Source organism: Hipposideros armiger, unplaced genomic scaffold, assembly GCF_001890085.2.
Source record: "Hipposideros armiger isolate ML-2016 unplaced genomic scaffold, ASM189008v1 scaffold_1343, whole genome shotgun sequence".
Taxonomy (NCBI): domain Eukaryota; kingdom Metazoa; phylum Chordata; class Mammalia; order Chiroptera; family Hipposideridae; genus Hipposideros; species Hipposideros armiger.
The window spans coordinates 14,704-35,512 of record NW_017732693.1 but is presented as its reverse complement, the minus strand read 5'-3'; the positions used below and the strand labels follow the sequence as shown (position 1 = coordinate 35,512).

General features: G+C 43.7%; 1 protein-coding gene across 1 annotated transcript; it reads right to left on the bottom strand.

The window, feature by feature from the left end:
• Window positions 1-2,130: 2,130 nt before the first annotated feature.
• Window positions 2,131-20,236, bottom strand: TMBIM7 (protein lifeguard 1; the record flags this gene model as incomplete). The annotated part of the gene is made up of 9 exons (XM_019633560.1): window positions 2,131-3,358; window positions 5,340-5,387; window positions 8,202-8,291; window positions 10,027-10,114; window positions 10,196-10,233; window positions 13,516-13,606; window positions 14,293-14,346; window positions 15,055-15,133; window positions 19,965-20,236. Coding segments are annotated over 9 exons (910 nt in total), but the record flags the coding sequence as incomplete, so codon positions are not given.
• Window positions 20,237-20,809: the final 573 nt, after the last annotated feature.

The following is a 20,809-nucleotide window of genomic DNA, read 5'->3' as shown; positions in this document are numbered from 1 at the left end:
CATCTGAGTTACCTAAACAGCCCTTTGCATCTGAACTTCGGTGCAGATAACACAGGTGTCAGGCCACCAGCTGGTGCTTCATGGGGTCTCCCCGTGATAACCAGTTTTAAAGTCATTTTATTTATGCCTTTCATTGGGTGGATCTGAACTTAACTACCAATGTCCATATATTGAGTTATTCTTTAATTTTGTTGATTATTGCAGCCACTGATCTCATTTTTTATCTCTTTATTCCTCAAATATTGTCGCTTACCTGTTATGAATTAAAATCTGAGACTTACTGAAGAAGTTTGGTCATAATTTAAAAACAGTTGTAGTTGAGTAAAATCTTAGAAGCTAAATATTACATAATAACACAAATTTGGGGGTTTTTTCTTTTAAGGCTGAAATAAAAACTCCATAGGAAAAAAAGGTTCGTGTGCTCAGCTTTTGGGCTGAGCTGCAGTTTTGTCTCAGCCCTGGGCTGTGGGCGTAACTACTGGGTCTCCTTATCACCAGTGTATTACTGCCTCTTCAGTTGTTATCATCTCCCTAGAATGGTAGACTTCTTTCTAGACAAATACATGACTGTTCTTATTTTAGGAACTGGCAGTCATAATTCTTAAAGAAAAATGGACCAGAAAAATTTCATTGTGCTCTCTGTTCCACTTTGGACTGACAGGTGGCTGACAAACTGAGTGGTGGCCAAACTTTTGAAGGAATTATTCTTCAGACTTGAAAACTAATTTGGAAATATTCTTTATCAGGCTCTATGTCATCTCTTAGCCAGCTATTACACAAGGGCCTAGCCTGCATGAGGCATCAGCTTACAGACAGGCTGAGAGAGAGATTCTTGAAAGAGCGAACAAAACAGTTATAGAAAAGAATAATCATTGGACGAGACAGTCTAGTTCTCTGCACCTATACATCTTGCTGGGTGTCCCAAGACTGCAAGGCCTGATGACAGTTTTGCCTGGGTCATTTCTCAGCATTTATGTAGCTAGTCACCTTGAAGACAAGGACAGACTTGTAAAAGCATTGGATTGTCGACACAAACCCACTGCGTGCTTGGCCCATATATACTGTCGTCTCCGTGGACCTGGGGGCAAGGGCAACTGACACAGATATGCTGATACTCATGCTGCCTGCTGTGCTGGAAGTGATCAAGTCCTTTGTCTCTGACCCAAGAGCCTCCTTACTTCCGTCAGCATCCATGAAACAGACAGGCTAACATACTGGTTTTGTAAGCAGGGCAAAATCAAATCCCAGACCCTACAGTTTTGATAAGGATGGAGTGCTGACAGACATGACTGGAAGAGGAACCATGGGCCAGGTTTGGGAATAGAAGACTCCCTGGAATCTTTGTGGTAGTTGAATGCTCTCACCCAAGTGATAGACAAGGGTGGAGTGATAGTGAGGGTCCCCACTGCCCTACCTATTACTGAACAGGAATTGAGCTAATGTTTAGAGGCTTGGCTGTAAGAGGGAGGATTGAAACAAGCTGTCCAATGGTGCTTTGACTGTTGCTACCTCCCGGAGGCATGTGAGGAGTCAGCAGTTCCTGTGGCCCTTCCTGAAAGGCAGTATGGCTGCAGCTGCTGAGTCCAGGAGTCCCCACATGTAAAATAAATGGTGTCAGCAATAAGAAGCTTGCGTTTGAGAGCTTTGAGCTGACTGAGAACATTAGAAGTTCACTTGGTTGGGCTGCAAGCAGTTGCAACAGTGTCCAAATGTAAAAGTAAGTGTAGGGCCGGCAGAGTGGTGTGCTGGTTAGGAGTTGGCTTGGGATGCCAGCTCTGAGCAACAGGACCCGGTTCAGATCCCACATATTAAGGCCAGTGACGCTGCGCTCTCTACAGCTAGGATGGTGAATGACAGGTCGATCTGGAGCTGGTCTGCCGTGAGTCGCTGGCAACGGCGAACGTAGGCTGCAGTGGAGCTGGCCAGCAGTGGGCATGAGCTGCCGTCCAGTGGCTGGCAAGCGACTGCCTCAGCCGGGAAGAGCACAATGATCACAATACCAACATGGGCCAGTGAAGCGACGTCCTCCACAACTAGACTGAAGAACAAAAGGACAGCGGCTTGTCTGTTCCCCTCCCCCAATTACCCAATAAAATCTTTAAAAAAAAAAAAAAAAGTGCAGAGCAGGCTGCCCTGGCAGCCCCAGACCCTGACTTAGCCAGCAGTGAGGATGAGGTGCTGGATGCAGGAGTGACAGTAGGTGCCAAAGCCTGCAGGGTTAACAGTGGCGGTGCACATGGAGACGAGAGAAGGCCCTGGTTCATGCTGACAGGCGTCACCACTGCCATGGGAGAAGCAGTTGCGCCAGTGTTGGGCACTGACCCTGGAGGAGCTAGGGAAGACGAGGGCCCACAGTTTCCTCCCCTTTTGGTTGGGAGATATCATTTGCCATCCGCATATCTCTGACTTGCACACATCTTAAATTCCTCAGCTGGGAAAAACATTTGCACACTGGTGGAGAAGGGAGGCTTTCCTTGTAGGTGGGGCCCTTGGGAGATTAGGAGTAATGTGGCTTCCAAATCTAAATGTCTGATGGAACAATGTGTTACATGCCCAAAGTACCCGTCTCATAATTGTCAGGGGTAGAGAGGTGATGGTGGGGTGTAAATCGCTCCCCTGCCTACTTCCTTCTCCCCTCGCTGGTGGTCCAGCAGAAACAACAGAGAATCCCAGGAGAAAGTGCAATCACTCCTTTTGTTCAACCCTTCATGGCAGCCGGAGCGCCGAGGTGGTTTCCGTGCACAACATCGCCACCTGCCGGACACAGCCACCCACTACACCCATTTGGAGAAAGGCAGCTATTAACGGGTTCCAAGGCTCTTGAAACTGAACGCCTAACCTATGGAGGCCTGTGCGTGTCGTCATCTAGAGTGACATCTCCACTATTGTCAGGGGAAAGCTTTCATTGCCTGTTATGGACATTTCGAGTTGATTTATCAATGCGCTACGTATCATTGGATTTGGGACCATTCATGACAGATTTTCAAATTGTGGACTCTCGAAAGATGAATTTCTAATATTGAAAACAAATTAATCTACTCATTTGATTGACCCTAACAGGTGTGCCTTGCTCAGAGTTCTTACTAAATGTAGAAATCAGGAGATTGTCATAGAAGCATGAGAATTTCTTTTAATCATCACCACCGTGGAACACTTCACAGATGCTCCGCCTTCCCACCGTTAAACAAAGCCAGCCTTGGCCGCATAACTACCGTACCAGTCCAATCAGTTGCAAGATAAAAAAGAAAAGGTTGATTATATCCAAGTAGATGTTCAGAGCAGCAAAAATATACTCTTCAGGGTCCAGGTTATAACGATGGTGACCTCCCACCATCAGCTGCACATCCATCACCAAGTACTTAACGAAAAGAAAGAAGAATTAGCTACATAGGTAAATTGTGCATCTATCAACTAAGTGTCCTAAATGATCTGGAAACAATTATTTTAGCTCCAATAAATATATTGCAGAATGTCAATTTATGGTCATATGTTATTCTTACAGCCTCAACCATTCATGATGTCCCCACATTTGTACTCTATTAAAGCAAGTGCTTTGTCCTCCTGAAGCTGGTAGGACCAGACCTGTGAGCTTTCCTTTGCTTTCCAAATGCAGAAGCCTTTGTGCCTTTAGTTAATGATGTGGACCCGTTGGGCAGGTTGGACACAGAGATAAGCTGCAAAATGTTCTGTGTTTGCGACCTCCCCACAAGTGCTTGCTGAACCAAGAATGAAAATAAAAATGGTCCCCCGGCATTCAGATTCACACACAGCAATAATTCTGAATGCTTGGAGCTTTGGGTGATAACACTTTTCCAACCTGCACATTGGGGATGGCTCTATGAGGATGTCAGTATTTCCAAAAATAAAGGAGGAGGAGAAGAGGGGGTTTGTATATGGTTAAATAATCCCGGCACAATCATTTTAGCTCAGCTGCAGTCGGTAAAATTTTGAGCTCCTAAATCATCAAGAAAAAGTCAGCAAGCCCTCTCATGTTTGTGTTTGTTGCAAAGTGAGCAGACCCCGGCAGCATGGTGCATTAGAGGGAGGAAAAGAAAGCAAGCAGTGCCTCACTTCTTTGTATCCAGACTCTAGACTGAGCCTAGTGCTGTGAGGCAGAGCCCCATCAGATATTTCCTAGAGAATCTGGAGGGTGGTGGGAGGGTTAAAGATTCTTTTAATCTATTTTAGAAAAAGATCCACTTCAGTGAAACCTATCCCAAGTGGTTCAGGTATTGGCTCTCCCTGGGTTCTGGTTCCTACCCGGGCTTGTAAGAATGAGGGAAGGAACAAAGGAAAGGAACGGGGTAGCCTACACCAGTTCATGATGGGCATCATATCCTATGATATGGGAACAACTCAGCTGAGGCAGGTGCGAGGAACCGAGCCTCCGAGATGGGAAGATCACGTGAGTGATCAGAGTGGCAGAGAAGGAAGTCAAACCCGAGGCTGGGGGATGTGAAGCCGGCGCCTCCCCTGGACCACTGACTCTCCCCACCCCATCTTCCTCCCCTCTCCCTATGTCTGACTCCAGCAAGTTTAGAGGAAGTTTTTAACTTTTACCATATGATCCCACAATCACGCTCCTTGGTATTTTCCCAAAGGAGTTGAAAACATGTTCACATAAAATCCTGCACACCGATGTTTACAGCAGTTTTGTTCAAAATTGCTAAAACTTGGGAGCAACCAAGATGTCCGTCAGTAGGTGGATGGATAACTTAACTGTGGTCCATCCAGGCCATGGAATATTGTTCGGCACTAAAAAGAGATGAGCTATCAAACTATGAAAAGACATGGAGGAATCTTAAACGCATATTCCTAAGTGAAAGAAGCCAACCTGAAAAGCCCACATACTATTTGATTCCAACTATATGACATTCTAGAAAAGGCAAAACTTGAAAACAGTAAAAAGGCCAGGCGTTGGGAGTAGGGGAGCGATCAATAAGCAGATAAATACATTTATCCAAACCCACAGAATGTACAATATCAGGAGTGAACCCTAATGTAAACTATGGGCTTTGGGTGATACTGACGTGTCAATGTAGGTTTCTCAGTGTAACAAATGTACCATCTTGATGAGTGATGTTAGTAAAAGGGGAGGCCATGCATGTGGGGCAGGGGTTTATGGGAAATCTCTGTACCTTCCTCTACATTTTGCTGTGAACTTAAAAGTGCTCTAAAAAAAATTATCATGATAAAAGAGGGAGAAAGAGGAAGTTGCCTGGAGGGCTTTCCAGTGAAGTACTGACTCTACTTGACTCCAAGCTTAGCACAAGGGTTCAGGGGGCGCTGTATATGCATATACCATACTCTTCGTCAAAGAGAGGGAGAAATGGACTTACAAGTGAGAAGATCATAGTTCCAAGTCCGGCATACAACAGATGTAACCACTGCAAAAAGACAGCAAACAATTGTATGTTAAGAACAAGATTTGGAATAATGAACAGGGTCAATTAGGCCACTGCTATTAGATAAGGACCCCATATTCTGAAAGTCATCTCGGCGGGGGAATTCGTCTTTTTTGAACATAGTCTGTCAACAGCATCCACTCGATTCCATTCAGCAAGCTAATGAAACCTAGCCTTGCGTATGCAAAGAAGGTTCATCAGGTAGGCACCCCTACGTGCATCTCACGCATGGTAGGGCAAGCGGAGTGTACTGGGTCCGTTTTCCTTTGGGCCCATCCACATAGCTCTGCTAGAGAATCTGCCCCACCCTCAGCTCTTGGAACAGGTGCTCTGGGAACACAGTGACCCTCACACACCACTGCTAGAGTTGATTAGAAGTGGAAGATATCCCCTCCAATAGCAGCAAATCTCTTCCCTGAGTAGGAGCCTCTTATATGTGACTGGGATCAAACAGAGGTGCCAGGCCGGTCAGAACTCAGTTGTCGGGGTAGAGGAATCCAAGCAGCAGAGGCTGTTCTGTCATTAGCTGGTGCTTAAGCTATTGCTGTAGAAGCAGAGGTGGCCAATCAGCTCTGCCCATGAGAGGAAGGCCGCGTTTCCTTCCCTGTGAATCTTGGCTCTTCTTCCCACCTAGGGCTTCTTTAAGATTCGCTGGGTCTTTGCCTCGAGCTAGTCTAAGCAATATCTGTTCCTTGCCACCAAAACAGCCCTCATCAGAATATGAGGCTGTTCTAAATGCTAAAGGGTTTGGCTCTGTATGGGAGAGGATAAAGAAGTGGTATATAACAACCGAGGAAAACAGTGGCATTCACCCTTTGAAACCTGTCTTAGAGGGACAGGCAGAGCATTCTGCTAACAAGGGAAGGGTCTTGGTGAAGGAGAAATCAAGAGCCAGTGACAATGTGAGAGGCACAGTGTTTCTAGGCTGAGCTAATGGTAAGAAAACACCTGATTACTTGAGTCTGAAGAATTCAAAATTGTCAAAGTCAAATAAGCATATATTTGACAGGACAAGGTCTCCTCCCGTTTAAACATCTCTGTAAAGATTATATTGGGTTGTCAGAAAAGTCATGATGCAGTTTTGCAATGAAAACCATAGAAAAAAATGCATCATGACTTTTCCAACAACCCAATATATGGTATGATAGATATTTGTAAAAGGAAATTTAGAATGGGAACCAGGGTTCATCTACCTAGTAGGAAACTCAGTTTCTTAACTGCACCTATTGTAAAGACGTGTGGAACCTACCTAGTAAGTATTTGTGTTATCGCTACCAATATCTCTGCTACCAACAATAACAATAAATGGAGCACTGTGGCCTTTTAAGGCATATCTTTGAGTTTATCTCTAAAATGCAGGTGCTACCTCCCAAGCTATAAGCCTATATGGTCATTCATAAAGATAAACCAGCTCAGGCAGAACTATTGGTTATATGTCTGAAGATAATTTAGTAAGTCCACTTGTTGCCAAAGAAGCTCTTTGATTTGGCATTTGGACTAAGTTGGCCTTGGGATGTTAGTCAAATGGTCACAGACCCCAAGCCAGTCCTCTGTGGACCTGGCCTCCAGTAGGGTCTCCACACAGAGGCCTCTGGCAGCCAGACCACAGGGCCAGATCCTGTTCCCCTACCTCTCCACCCCTCCAGCCCCAGTCCACAGACAGTGCAATGTGGTAGAAACAGCATGGGCCCCAGAGTCACACAGCTCTGGCTTTGATCCCATGTATGTCCCCTGTGAACTCAGATGAATTATTTAATTACTCTGAGTCTGTTCTTGTATCTAGAAAATACATGAGATATATACTATTCAGAAATGTTGCAAGAATTAAATTTGCTGCCTCTGTGACAAACACATAAGCTTATGTCCAATATCTAGTAAGAAGTCAATGAATATATTAAAGCAAGAAAAAAAAGAGAGAGAAGCTGGAATTGAAAATAAGGAGCCTCGGGCCGGCCGAGTGGCTCAGTTGGTTAAGAGCTCGCTCAAGGGTTTGAGCTCTGAGCAACAGCGGTTCGAGTCCAGCCCGAGCTGAGCAGCCGCTGAGCTGCCAACAGGTAGCAGGATGGCTCAGCTGAAAAAAAAAAAAAAAACGAAAATAAGGAGCCTCCTCTAGGCCGGTGTTGAAAAAGTCAGAACAAGCCCATCTCTCTACTCCCACCACGTCAAACACGCAGCACCTACGTATGGAGAGGGAGTCTGACCTGACCTGTGGGTAGGTTCGCCCCGAGAGTTTTTTAGAGGACAGCTGTGGTCTAGGGTAGGAGCTCCATCTTCATGTCCCAGACCTCCTGTCCATGGTACCCCAACAGCACCATACCGGGCAACCCCTAGGACCTGCCTCACAAGCCTCCAGCACAGAGAGGGAGTGGAACTGACCAAGGCCCCAGTGGCTATGCTGGGAAACCCACTGCGGTTCGCTCCTGGACCACGCGTCCACTTCCGTTACTGGTGGGAGCAGCAGGGCCCTGCTTGGGAGACACAGAACTACTATACTATGATGGCCGCCGGCCTGGCCGAGCCTTCCTTAGACAGCGCCGCGTCTACAATGCTCCCATCCATCTTCCCATCTTCCGTCTCCTTCACTTGGGGTCACATTTGCTATCACGGTCTGACAGCTCGCCCAGCCTTCGTTGGCTCACCCCGCCCCTTTCTCTCATAGACATTTCTCCCGTGGAAGTCCTCCCGTTTTTCACCCATCTCGGTGTCTGTTTCCCAGAGGATCCAGATGAACACAACCAGCACTTCACTCTAGTTTTCTAACAATTCTCTGAGGTTTCCACATGAGATCCCACTTACATATGATCGTATGAAGATTAAGAGGATTCCATAGATAATAAGTACGAAGAGTAAAACGAACAGCGTTCCATTTAGCAAGGTGAAATCCCACTGAGGAAACACAAACAACACAAAAACAACTCAACTTCCAGCTATAAGGAATTTCAGGATGTTTAGAGATGCATCTTATACCTCATAGACAGAAACTGGCCCATTTGCTCATAATTTATCCTGGTCAATTCGGAGAACCACGGAAATCCATTAGCCCCAACCTCTGAAAAGGCTACATAAAAAATATCCTATTGACTAGGACTTGCTTCAGGAGGGAGAAGCGGGTAGGAAGAAGTATAAATGAAATAACAGAGGCAAGAGTTGATAATTTTTGAAACCGGGTAATGAGCACAGGGGGGTTAATTAGATGATTCTATTTTTTGTATTTGTATGAAATTTCCCCTAATAAAAAAGGTACATTGAATAAGTAGGATGTACATTTGTATAGTATGATCATAATTATTCATATTTTTAAAAGCATGGGCATAGAGTACATTAATGGAATGAAATAGACCAAGATGTTAACTGGGTACCTTTTCCACATATGTATACATATATTTTAATAAAAAATATATACTAAGCTTTCAAAAATGATCAATGATTCTTTTGTAATTTGGAAATTTATTAATATGCCTTTTGGTGTTGCCTTTATAAATTAGTGAGCAAATCAGCTTGGGGAAATTAAGATTTTTTTAAAAAGAAAGGGGAATAGTCATCTTCTGGCCTAAATTTTGGATTGTGCATCAAAAGAAGGCCCTTGAATCCAAGGGCATTTCCCTAATTCCTCTATCTCCCCTCTCACTCCCTACCCTCAACCTACCAAGAGAGTAATCTGAAGTCCTGCATCGCCTGGTGTGGCTCCTAGACCACCACCAGCAGCAAATGGTTGGGCAGCTACAGGCGTGGAGCCCAGCAGCCTGGTCTGACAAGCTTTCTGAGTGCTTCTGATGCTGCTAAAAGTTTGTCTACAGCTGTGCTTTTAATACGTGTGGCTAATGAGACCTTGAAACATGGCTAGTCCAAACTGAGATGTGCTCTCAATATAAAATACTTATTTGAAGCTTAACTTGAAAAAGAGAATGTAAACTATCTCACTAATACTTTTTGTTACATTGATCACTTGTTCCAATGATCATACTTTGCATATATAGGGTTAAGTAGAACATGTTATTAATTTCACCAGTTTCTTTTTATTTTTTTTTAAATTGGGCAACTGGGGAGGGGGACCAGCCTAGTTGTTGTTCTTCAGTCTTCGTTGTGGCCTCTAAGCTCAGGTGCTGTGTTACAATCTTACCAAACTCCCATGCAGGAGTCAAACCAGCAGCCTTGTTGTTAAGAGCGCATGCTCTATCCACTGAGCCATCCGAGCGGCAGCTCAGCTCAAGATGCCAAGTTCAGTCTTAGTTGCTGGCGGGCGTAGTCCATCATTGAACAGGCAGTCTTGTTGTTAGGAACACGTGCTCTCACCAGCTGAGCCATCCTGCCACCTATTGGCAGCTCCCCATCAGCTCAGCCCAGGCGCAGGGTCACTGGCCCATGTGGGAATCGAACTGGCGGCCCAGTTGCTCAGCGCTCACGCTCTTAAGCTAACTCTTAACCAACTGAGCCACTCGGCCGGCCCTCTTTTTACCTTTTAATGTGGCTACTAGGAAAGCCAGAAGACAAAGCGGTGGTGGAGCTGAGTCCGCAGGGCAGTAGACCGCAGGAAGGAGGAGACAGGGGAATGGGTCGGGAGGGGCAAAGGAACATATCCGCACACTCCCTTCTGACAGAAATCTGTCTCACTAATACTCACTTTTGTTTGAAGAGCAAATAAAGTGAGCGATAACGTCACCAGAGCGGTCGCTGCTGTTGCCCATAACACCTCCTCAGCTTTATAAAAACTATAACCAGAGACCATGATTAGTGTACATGTACATTCTAAGAACAGCACACACAAAAGAAAACGTGTAACAGAGACTTACACTGATATGGTTCCTAGCAGCAGACCTTGAAGAATTGTCTAAAAAACAAAATTCACAATAAATCAGAAGCCTGATGCCCGAGGCCCAGAATCCAAAGGAGATGATGTGAGGTGTGTGTGTTTTGGCAGGGCCCAGGGACAGGTGGGAATGCGCACAATCCTAGTGCCCAAGCCACAGGGCAACTGATAGTAAGTACAAAGAGTGGAACTAAACCTTTCCTCAACATTCTCCCTAAGACTGACAAGAGAAAATGTCTTTATTAGTAAAAATTTCTTAGGACCCAACAGTAGCCTTCAACATATTTAGTGTATATTGATGAGAAACCAACCTAGAAAGTTGATCTGTAGACCATATCATCATTAATCAAATGGGGCCATCCACACAGAATCGTAACGTTTTATCAGAGTAGGATATGCTCTTTCTACTAATGACCTTTCCGTGGTGCTTGGGTGAGAATAAAATATTTCTTAAACCTCAGAGGTAGGATGAAGATTGAGACCCTCTCAGAACCAGGGGTGGGCTGGAGGGCACTTGATATCCATAGAGCATGAACTGCACCTGTAGGTGCCAATCCAGCGCTCGGAGAAAGGCTGCATTGGGGCTGCAGGGTGTCTGTGCGCCGCATGGAGCCAGGAATGGGGCAGCGTGGCGGGAGGCAGGCCCTGAGAGTCAGCGGGCGCTCAGCCCGGAGGATGAGACGAAAAAAGGTAATGAGGATGTGTTCAGGCCTGCAGCCAGGCTCCAGGACAGGGGCAGCTCGGCAGCCGCTGCAGGGCCTGGGCACATTCCCCAGCTGGTAGGATGCACTGTCAAAGGTGAATTCAGAGACGCTGCTGACCAGCAAGAGCCAGAAAAGAATCTTTCAGTCTCAGAATAAAAATGAGAACACATTCTAACTGCAGTGCGAGGACTGCTAGAAGGGCTTGGGACTTCTCCAGCTGTCCAACGGGATCAGAGACTAGAAAAGAACTCGGGTCCCCAGAGCCCTGGACTGCCTCTCCATTTCCCAAACCCAGTGAGTAAATGCCTGAGTCTTTAGTTCGTTAAAGGTACCAAGTAAGCTCTTTTTATTTCCATGTTAGGTTTAAAAACAAAGAGTGTGTCTATTCCACATACACAAGATGTTTTAATAATGTGCTTTCTTCCAACTTTCCTCTCAGGATTTTCTTCTTCTATTTGCTCAATTGCTTCATATTTCTCCATCTTCTGCAGCACATGAAAGAAGTGTGTGGGAGAGACAGACAGACAGACAGAATGGGGGGAAAGAGAGGATGGGGGGCAGAAGGAATGACTTCAAGCTGGAAGCCACCCTTCAGTTTTCCAAAGAGCAGGAGAGTGAATCACAAGGGGCCTTAGAAGTCAACCCTGCTTGATGGCTCCAAGGACTCAGAACACGGGCTCAAGGGGCCACAATTATATGCGACAAAAGCTGAGTGTTTTGCTTTTTCCTTCAGCTCCTTTTCTGAAATGGTTTTCTCCATATATTACCTAACGTAAAGTCTAGAAAATATAACTAATTATTTGCCCCTCTGTAAGATTTCTTCTTTTAAGCTGTTACCTGCTTTGGGATAAACAGCAAAACCTGAGACGAGGGCTTCTTTGGAGACCAATAACTTTGCTCTCTTCTTGTTATAAACATGAAAACCATTGAAAAAATTAAAATGAAAAATTCAAAAATTTCTGAAGAAACACCTCCCACCCCCCAGCCCCATCATCTGTGCTACAGGATTCCTAGTGTCTTTCTGTTTGGCTTTTAGCCCATATCCCTTGCTGAGTGTGCCGGAACTTCCTCACCTGGGTAATAAGCAGGGTATCCACTCCAGCTAAGAAAGGCCCCTCAATGCTCTGGAAGCTGAAATAATGCCCAAATGTGGTCTCCAGAAAGCCTCGGGAGGAAACTGTTCTCCCTGACATAGAAATCACACTGAAAGCCCTGCACGGTATGGAAGCTGACACTCACCATTGGCCATGTGTCCTTGCACCCTTTGACCACCAGGAGGCGCAAATCCAAAACCAGGCTCATAATAAGCGCATAGGACTACGCATTTTGTTCACTAAGCTAACCACTGGCTTTATTTTCCTACCTTTATTTTTAATTCCATCATATTTCCCAACCGATTTATCTTGTCTTATATTGGAGGTATTTTTTATAAGCTACCTCATATCTGATATGGAACTAGATAAGGATACATCAATTGATAAGTGAATCATCAGATGGGACGGTGGTCAACGGTGCTTGGGAGGGAACGCCAACTCTCCCAGAAAAAATCATTTGCCAACACACTGAATCTCATTAAGATTGTTTAGATTTTTCCAATTGGAGCAAACACTTAACTATCAGTGAGTTTCAGAGAGACCACTGCCTCCAGGAGGCAAGAGGTTTGGTCTGACTGGGAAGCAGAAAGGAGAGTCTGGGGAAGAGGAAATGACGCGTGGACGCTACCTAGTCGCTGAAGAGGAGCCCTGTGACCTTCCAGGGAGCTAACCTCAGCGTTGGGATGGGGTAAAATGATAGAAATTCAGATTTTACTCAGGTTTCAAAAATTGAGGAGCTCCAGGTATCTGTTAAGAGTTGGCAAGATCCTAGCGTCCCCATGGGCAGCACAGAAAGGAACGGGCTGCAGGAAAGGAAGCCACTCAGGTTTCCGTGGCCCAGAGCAGCTCTGATCCACAAAGGGCGGATGTGGTGAGGCCTTGTGAGTGGAAGCTCCACAAGGAAGCGTTGGTGAACCAGCAACCAGAGCGTGGATAAAGGAGAAAAGCCAAGGACCAAAAGCCCCTAACCCTCAACTCTAACGCCCTGGACTAGCTCTCCTGAACGGAAATGCAAGGTGGGGAAATAGGAAGAAGCTGAACTGAGATGGTTTCTGCTCCCTGTGAGACTTGAAATAGAAATAAAACAAATTTTACAAAAATAAAGTTTTGAGTTTGTAAACTAATTGTGGAACCCACTCTCCATAACAAAATTTGTGTGTTGTGCCTGACAGAGGTCCAGCGATACTCAGGCTAATCGTTCCTGAAACGTTGCCCGGATGTGGAAGAGGGTTTCCCATTTGGTCTCTCAGAGGGGAGTTTGCCTGCACAAAGCAGTAGCCAAGGGTCCCGAATTCTCCAACTTACTAATAGGGTGTGGGTGCTATCTCACAAGTAAGTTTATGACTTTGTTACAACCAGAATTCAGCCAAGAGAATGTCTCACAAATAATTTCCATCTGTATTATGCCACAGGAAGATTTTCCACAATAAAAGAAATGAATTTAATAATGTGACAAAATTATATTTCAGAGGTGAGCCACAGCAGGTGCTAACAGGTTTACTTACAAACAATCCCAGAAGAATGTAATTTGCAGGCACCTGACGGCGGAGTTTCCCACAGCAAGCAAGTACAATAAGTACAACGAAAAACGCTGGCCTGAGGAGAATTTAAAACCATGTGTTATTTGCTTCCAATGACTATATCATGTGATATATTATAGGTAGATAAATAGAGACATAGATATCATACGATATTATCTGATAGTATTATGAACAAAATGTGGATTATTACCTTTACCTCTTTTTTTTTAGCTTTTGAAACTAACTTTTTTTTTAAACTAACTTTCTCATTGCTATCCACAGACAGCTTTTTAAAATTTTTATTTTGAAGTAACTGTAGGTTCACAGGAGGTTGCAAAGGGACAGAGAGGTTCCGTGTACCCTTTAAGCGGTTTCCCCATATGGTTGCATCTTACATAGTTAGAGTATAATGCCAAAATCAGTAATTTGACATTGGTACAGTGTGTAGGACTGTGACAGAAATCTATGTGTTGGTACATGTAACCAACACCACAATCAAGATTTGGAACTATCCCATCATTTAAACTTCAACAAAGACCTTCCCCATGCCATCCCTTTATGGTAATACACACACACACACACACACACACACACACACACACACACACACACACACATACACACCTAACTCTAATTTGCTTGTTTTCCATCTCTATAATTTTGTCATTTCAAGATTGTTATATCTTTACCTAATTTTTCATGAAGAACATTGATCAATAGCTAATAGATAAACCACTTTTTATTAAATCCAATAACACTTACAAGATTGCATAGGTGAACCAGGCATTCTCAAGCACCCAAGATTTTAAAGTCATCCTGGTTAAAAAAAATAATAATAGTTTTACACAATAAGTAGTTCATTTTTCTAACTAATGTAATATTTAAGTAAAAGTAAAACAACCCATGAGGAGAAAGGGGGAGGGGGGAGTCTAAATGACTGACAATGACAGATGGAGAAGGAAACAGTGAAACAGACAACTGAATTTTGCTATTTAAAATAAATTCATAAAAAGATACAGTCATAAGTTGTAAGTCAAATTTGGATAAATGCAAATGTCCTAGTGAAGATTTTTATTTAAAATAATACTGGGATTGATATGTGTTCAAAGCAAAAGAAATAATCTTTTCATATATTTGTTTGTAAATAGGGATTTTCATAAGATGGGTTTAAGCAGTGATAGGTCATAGTCCCTGAAATAATTGGTACACTTAACAGGATTCCAGCCTCCAAGGCCTCAATAATCTCACCTTTTTTTCTTTATCCAGTTTTATCCGTGGCAATATCTCAGGGGAAATAAGAAAATAGTGCCCAAAATAAGAGTAAGAAAAAACTTCATTGGCTTATGAAGTTGAAATAAAACTCTAGAAATCTACCAACATCTTGGTGTAGGAGTTGCCTTGGAAAAGCAAAAAGCTATAGAAATAATAATATGAATCATTTTTTAATGATCAAAATCAAGCTGATTCAATAGGAATTAATATACACAACTTAATATTTAATTTACATCTGTCATAAAGACTTACCAGAACAGAAACATGCTGATAATTGACCCAGTGACCACCAACTGGGCTGACAGGATCAGGAATACTTTTATAATAAAAGCTGAGGAGACAGAAACATTATTTTTGTGACACAGTATTCAAAAGTAAAAAATGTAAATGTAATTCCCTATTTTTGATACTTAACAAAAGAAATGTCTCCCCTGATTTTTTGAGGATGGGAAAGGGAGTACTAGTGTAGAGTTACCAGTTGAATACAACAAAACACAGCTCTGCAGAACTTGTGGAAAGTAGCCTGGATTGTTCAAGGTGTTTTATTGGCAATCTTAGGGTTTATCCACAGAAGTCCCCAAATTTTGAAGATAAACTCCAGAATTTAATTCCTTATGATGCACCCCCTGTCCTCCTTAGGCCCAAAAGTGACCTGAAAGTCGTGGGATGTCGCAGGCCAGTCGCTAGGGATCCAGCTACACCCCTGCACAGAATGAGGAAGGCCAAGGCCACAGGGATGGCTGGCAGAGAGGGCATTATCTTGGGCGTGAACTTGGGTTGCAGGGAGTTAGCAGAGATTTTTCCACCACTTTTCTCTCCTGCCTGCTTGTTTGACAGATTATTGGTAAGACCACAGAGTTCCAAGTGACTGGCATGCCAAGGCAGAGCATGCTGGTGTCTCTCTTTGCTTACTCCCTACTCCACAGGCTCTCCTGGGGCCCTCTGAATATGGTGCTGGTAATGAGAATTACTTTTTCTTGGCTTTAGGCCAATTTTAAAAGGAAAGAATAAGAAATCATGCTGCTTAAAACTGACATATAGGATCGCAACTGTGCCCTTTTGCTGGGCAGTTTCTGTGCTTGGGAAGTGTGGCAACAGAAATGGGACTGAGCGACCTTAATGAAAATACCAAAACATATATACCCAAATGTGTGCCGCCTACATTAAAATATTCATTTAGTTAACATTAATTTTGCATCTACTATGTATCAGGACTGTGAGGGAATAAATATTAAATGTGGCCCAGCCTCATAAGACTAGGCATGTATGTATATCAGTGGAATGGAATTGAAAGTCCAGAAATAATCTCTTACATTTATGGTTAATTGGTTTTTAACAAATGTGCTAGAACAAATCAATAGATAGAGAATAGTCTTTTCAACAAATGTCACTGAGACAACTGGACATACACATACAAAAACATGAATTTGGACCCCTTCCTCATGTCATACATACACAAAAATTAATTAGTTAAAAATGAGTCATGGATATAAACATAAGAAATAAAACTATTGGGCCGGCCAAGTGGCACAGTTGGTTAAGAGTTGGCTTGGGAGCACGAGCTCTGAGCAGCAGGGCCGCTGGTTCGGATCCCACAAGAGGGCCAATGATGCTGTGCCCTCTACAGCTAAGATGGTGAACGACAGCTAGACCTAGAGCTGGGCTGCTGTGAGTGTCCGGCGATGGCGTAGGCTGTAGTGGGGCTGCAGTGGGCTGCCGTGAGCTACCGTGAGCGGCCAGCAGCTGGCAAGAGCTGCTGTGAGCCACAGTGAGTGGCCGTCCAATGGCCGGCAACCAACTGCCTCAGCCAGGAAGAGCGCAATGATCATAATACCAACATGGGCCAGTAAAGCGACGTCCTCCACAACTAGACTGAAGAACAAAAGGACAGCAACTTGTCTGTTCCCCTCCCCCAATTCACCAATAAATAAATTTAAAAAAAAAAGAAATAAAACTATTGAAAGGATGCATAGGTATAAATCTTTGTGAGCATGGATTAGGTAATGATTTGTTAAAGGTAGGTATGGGATGTAAACAACAAGCAAATCTCTTTCAAATAAAGAGATAAATTGGATTTCGTCAACAGTAAAAGCTTCGTGCTTCAAATGACACCATCAAGAAAACTCAAAAACTGAGGAAAAATATTTGCAGATCATATATCGGATAAGGGACTTGTATCTAGAATACATAAAGAATTCTTACCGTTCAATAACAAGGAGACAAATAACAATTAAAAATGGGCAAATCTTGTGTAATCGGTGCTCTCCCACATTGACGCTGGGCTTGGCCACATGACGTGAGTTGCCCAGTGAGAAGTTAGGATATGTGATGCAAGCAGAGGCTTGATAAACAGCTTGGACATTGGGGCTTGTCCATCTGGTATACTTCTTGGGACTCAGCTGCCATGTGAGGATGAGAAGCTCAAGTTACAAGAGGAAATCCAAAAACCAACACCAACTGCCAGCCATGTCAGGGAGTCAGAAGAGTCACTGCAGCTTCTGTCGCCATCTGATTAAAACTGTGTGTGAGTCTTCAATCAAAACCAGCACAAGAACTGCCCAACTGAGCCCAGTCAACCCACAGGATCATGACAGCTGATAAAATGATTGTTGGGCCCGGCCGACTGGTGCATTCATTAAGAGCTGGCTTGGGCCACCAGAGGGCCCCAGTTCGGATCCCACATATGAGGGCCAGTGACACTGCCCTCTACAGCTAAGATGCTGAACAACAGCTCAACCTGGAGCTGGGCGGCCGTGAGTCACCTGTGACGGCGTAGGCTGCAGCCCCTGCTGCAGTAGGTTGCCATGGGCTACCATGTGTAGCCGCCCTGTCCAGAAGCCGGTGACTGATCTGCCTCGCCCGGGAAGAGCGCAATGATGGTGCCAACTTGGGCCAGTGAAAATAAAACAATTTTAAAAAGTAAAATGATTGTTGTTTTTTTTAAAAAAATAAATTTTAGGCAGAGGATTTGAATAGAAGTTTCTTCAAAAAGCTATGCAAATGGCCAAAAAGCATGTGACAAAATGCTCAACAACATTAGTCATTAGGGAAATGCAAGTCAAAACTACAATGAGCTATCACGTCCAACACACTAGAACAGCTACGACAAAAAAGATAGGCAATAACAAGTGTTGACGAGGACCTGGAGAAACAGAAGCCCTCATGCATTGCTGACTGGAAAATCAAATGGTGCAGTCAGTCACTTTGGAAAAATCCCTCAAAATGTTAAAAATAAAGTTCGGCAGTCCCTCAAAATGTTAAAAATAAAGTTACCACACAGCTCAGCAATTCCTAGGTACTTACCCAAGAGAAATGAAGACATATGTCTACACAAAGATTCATATATGAATGTTGACCACAGCATTATTCATAATAACCAAAAAGTAAAAACAACCTAAATGTCTGTCAAATAAGGAATGCATAAACAAAATGTGTTCTTTCCAGGCAACAGAATACTATACAGCCACAAAGAAGGAATGAAGTACTGACACATGTTGCAACATGGGTGGACCTTGAAAACATTATGCTAAGCGAAAGAAGGCAATCACAGAAGACCACATATTACATGATTGCGTTTATATGAAATGAATAGGCAAATTCACAGAGATTGTAGATTAAGGATTGGCAGAGACTGGGAAGAAGAAGGGATGGGGAGTGACTGCTAATGGGTATGGGTTTCTCTGTAAATATACTAAAAACCATTGGATTGTACACTTAAAAGGAATGAATATGATATGTCAATTATCTCTCCATAAAGCTGATTTTTTAAAAAAAATTGTAGCCCCATAACTCTTTTTTTTTTTTAGCTGAGCCATCCTGCCACCTGTTGGTAGCTCAGCAGCAGCTCAGCTCAGGCTGGACTCAAACCGCTGTTGCTCAGAGCTCAAACCCTTGAGCGAGCTCTTAACCAACTGAGCCACTCAGCCGGCCCAAAATGAATATGATTTTTTTTCCCCGTAACTCTTAATCCATTACCCTGCTATACTTTTCCTTCTTTTCCATAGCACTTTCATCTTTTTATATACTACATTTTTTTTAAGAAGGGATGGCAGCCACTGCCCTCCAGGAGAGGCAGATACAAATAATGAACTCTAATAGTGGTGAGGAGGCGTCACATGCTTTCAATTATAACCCCTTAGGCTTTAGTTCCTCATCTGTGAAATGGCACTACAATGGCTCCATTACAGGGTTGTAAGGACTAAACGCGGTAAAGTTCCCCTTGCTCAACACCCAGTGATGAAGGATTGCCACCTGTGGCAGAGGTGGCTAGTTGCTTAGTGACATTCATTCTGCCTGCTTTCCTCACTGTCCAACCCAGATCTTGTTAAAGGTGGTAATGGGACCAACTGAAAAACAACAGCTGTCTGTGACCATGTGGTCCAGGCAGGGTCAATGACAGGTAACTGGAAACTCTTGGGTATGGTTCCCGGGAGAGCCTCTGAAAAGAGGTCAGGTTTGGAGGACTCTCAGGGCATTGGTCCATGAATGGTGTCTCTGGGTATTGTCTTGGCAGCAGACGAGCCTTGGCCTGGTTTTGCCTTTGGAAGCCTAGAGCTCCAAAAGGCATCTTTCCAGCCACAAGATGGAGGGCGAAGGCCACAGGGAGAAAGCCATGGAAATCAAAGCTCATAGTCCCCTTTCAAGTTGTCCAGGCCCTAAGAAGACCTAAGGGTGGCAGAGTGGTCATGGGGACTTGTGGCATTTGCTGTGAATTGCCTACCTTTGAACTTCATTTTTCATGAAAGAAAAAAAAAAACTTCATTTATTTAAGCCATTTTTATTAGGTTTCTGTTAGTCATAGTTGAACATATACAAAATTAATACCTAGGGCATTGAATTAATATTCCTTAAAACTTAAGCCAATATTGTGGTATTACATTGTACTGGTATTACATTATGTGGTAATACATTCTACAATCAATGGCTAATTCACATTTCCTAAGAAAACCACAAGTTTTTCACTGTACTACATTTATTATGAATTTCTGAATGCCCTGGACAACTTGGGGTTTGTCTGTTATAGCAGCCCCATATCATGGTAATGCATGACCGGGAAAAACTAAAAGCAAAATTCAATCTTTCTAACAATCCACTCTGTGGAAACATTTTAAGAGCACTTTCGCTGTTCTCTCCCCCCAAAAAAGTAATGTCTTTATTCTCACCTCTGCGGATAGATCCTTCTGAGAATGGGCTGGCTAAAGTACTGCTGTCATTGGGGGTGGCCTCCTCTGAAATTTCTACCACATAGGTATCCGCTTGCTGACTAGCCTTTGAGTGTGGTTTCCCATGAGTTTGCTGTGGCCCAAATGGAGGTGAAGTTTTGTAGGACTTATTAGATTTGGTCTGGATGTTATCATCTGCTGCTTTCCGGATCAGATGTTGGTGATCTCCAGCACTAAAGTCTATTGGTTCACTGACCTCCAAGTCCACTTTCCTGGAGGGGGAAAATTGTTGTTCAGGTCCTTGTGATCATACTACTATATCCTCATAACATTTAAATGATTTTTCCTTAATTTTGACTCCCTTGGCTCAGGAGTTACCAAGTCAGTGCTTAATAAATAGTTGTTGAATGAATGATGAACAAATATTTTTAAGGGGAGGCCTACAGAGTAAAACTACTTGCATTCTATTATGAAATTAGTATGTTTATAAATTCATTCAGCAAGGAATTAAATAAGTTCCCTCTTTTGTGCCAAGTGTGGAGCTGCCCTCATCACCTTGGCCCTCAGAAGGCTTACATTTTGAAAGAGAAGATAACCAACCAAACAATAATATAAGCAGGGCCAGGAAGAACGGAGGGTGATATGAGATGCCCTAACAAAGTCTGGAGGAAGATGCACGGAGTAAAAGAGGTTATCAAAAGAAAAAGTGAGGGCTGGCCGAGTGGTGCGATGGTTAAGAACTGGCTTGGGATGTTAGAGGGCCCCGGTTCAGATCCCACATATGAGGGCCAGTGACACTGCCCTCCACAGCTAAGATGCTGAACAACAGCTCAACCTGGAGCTGG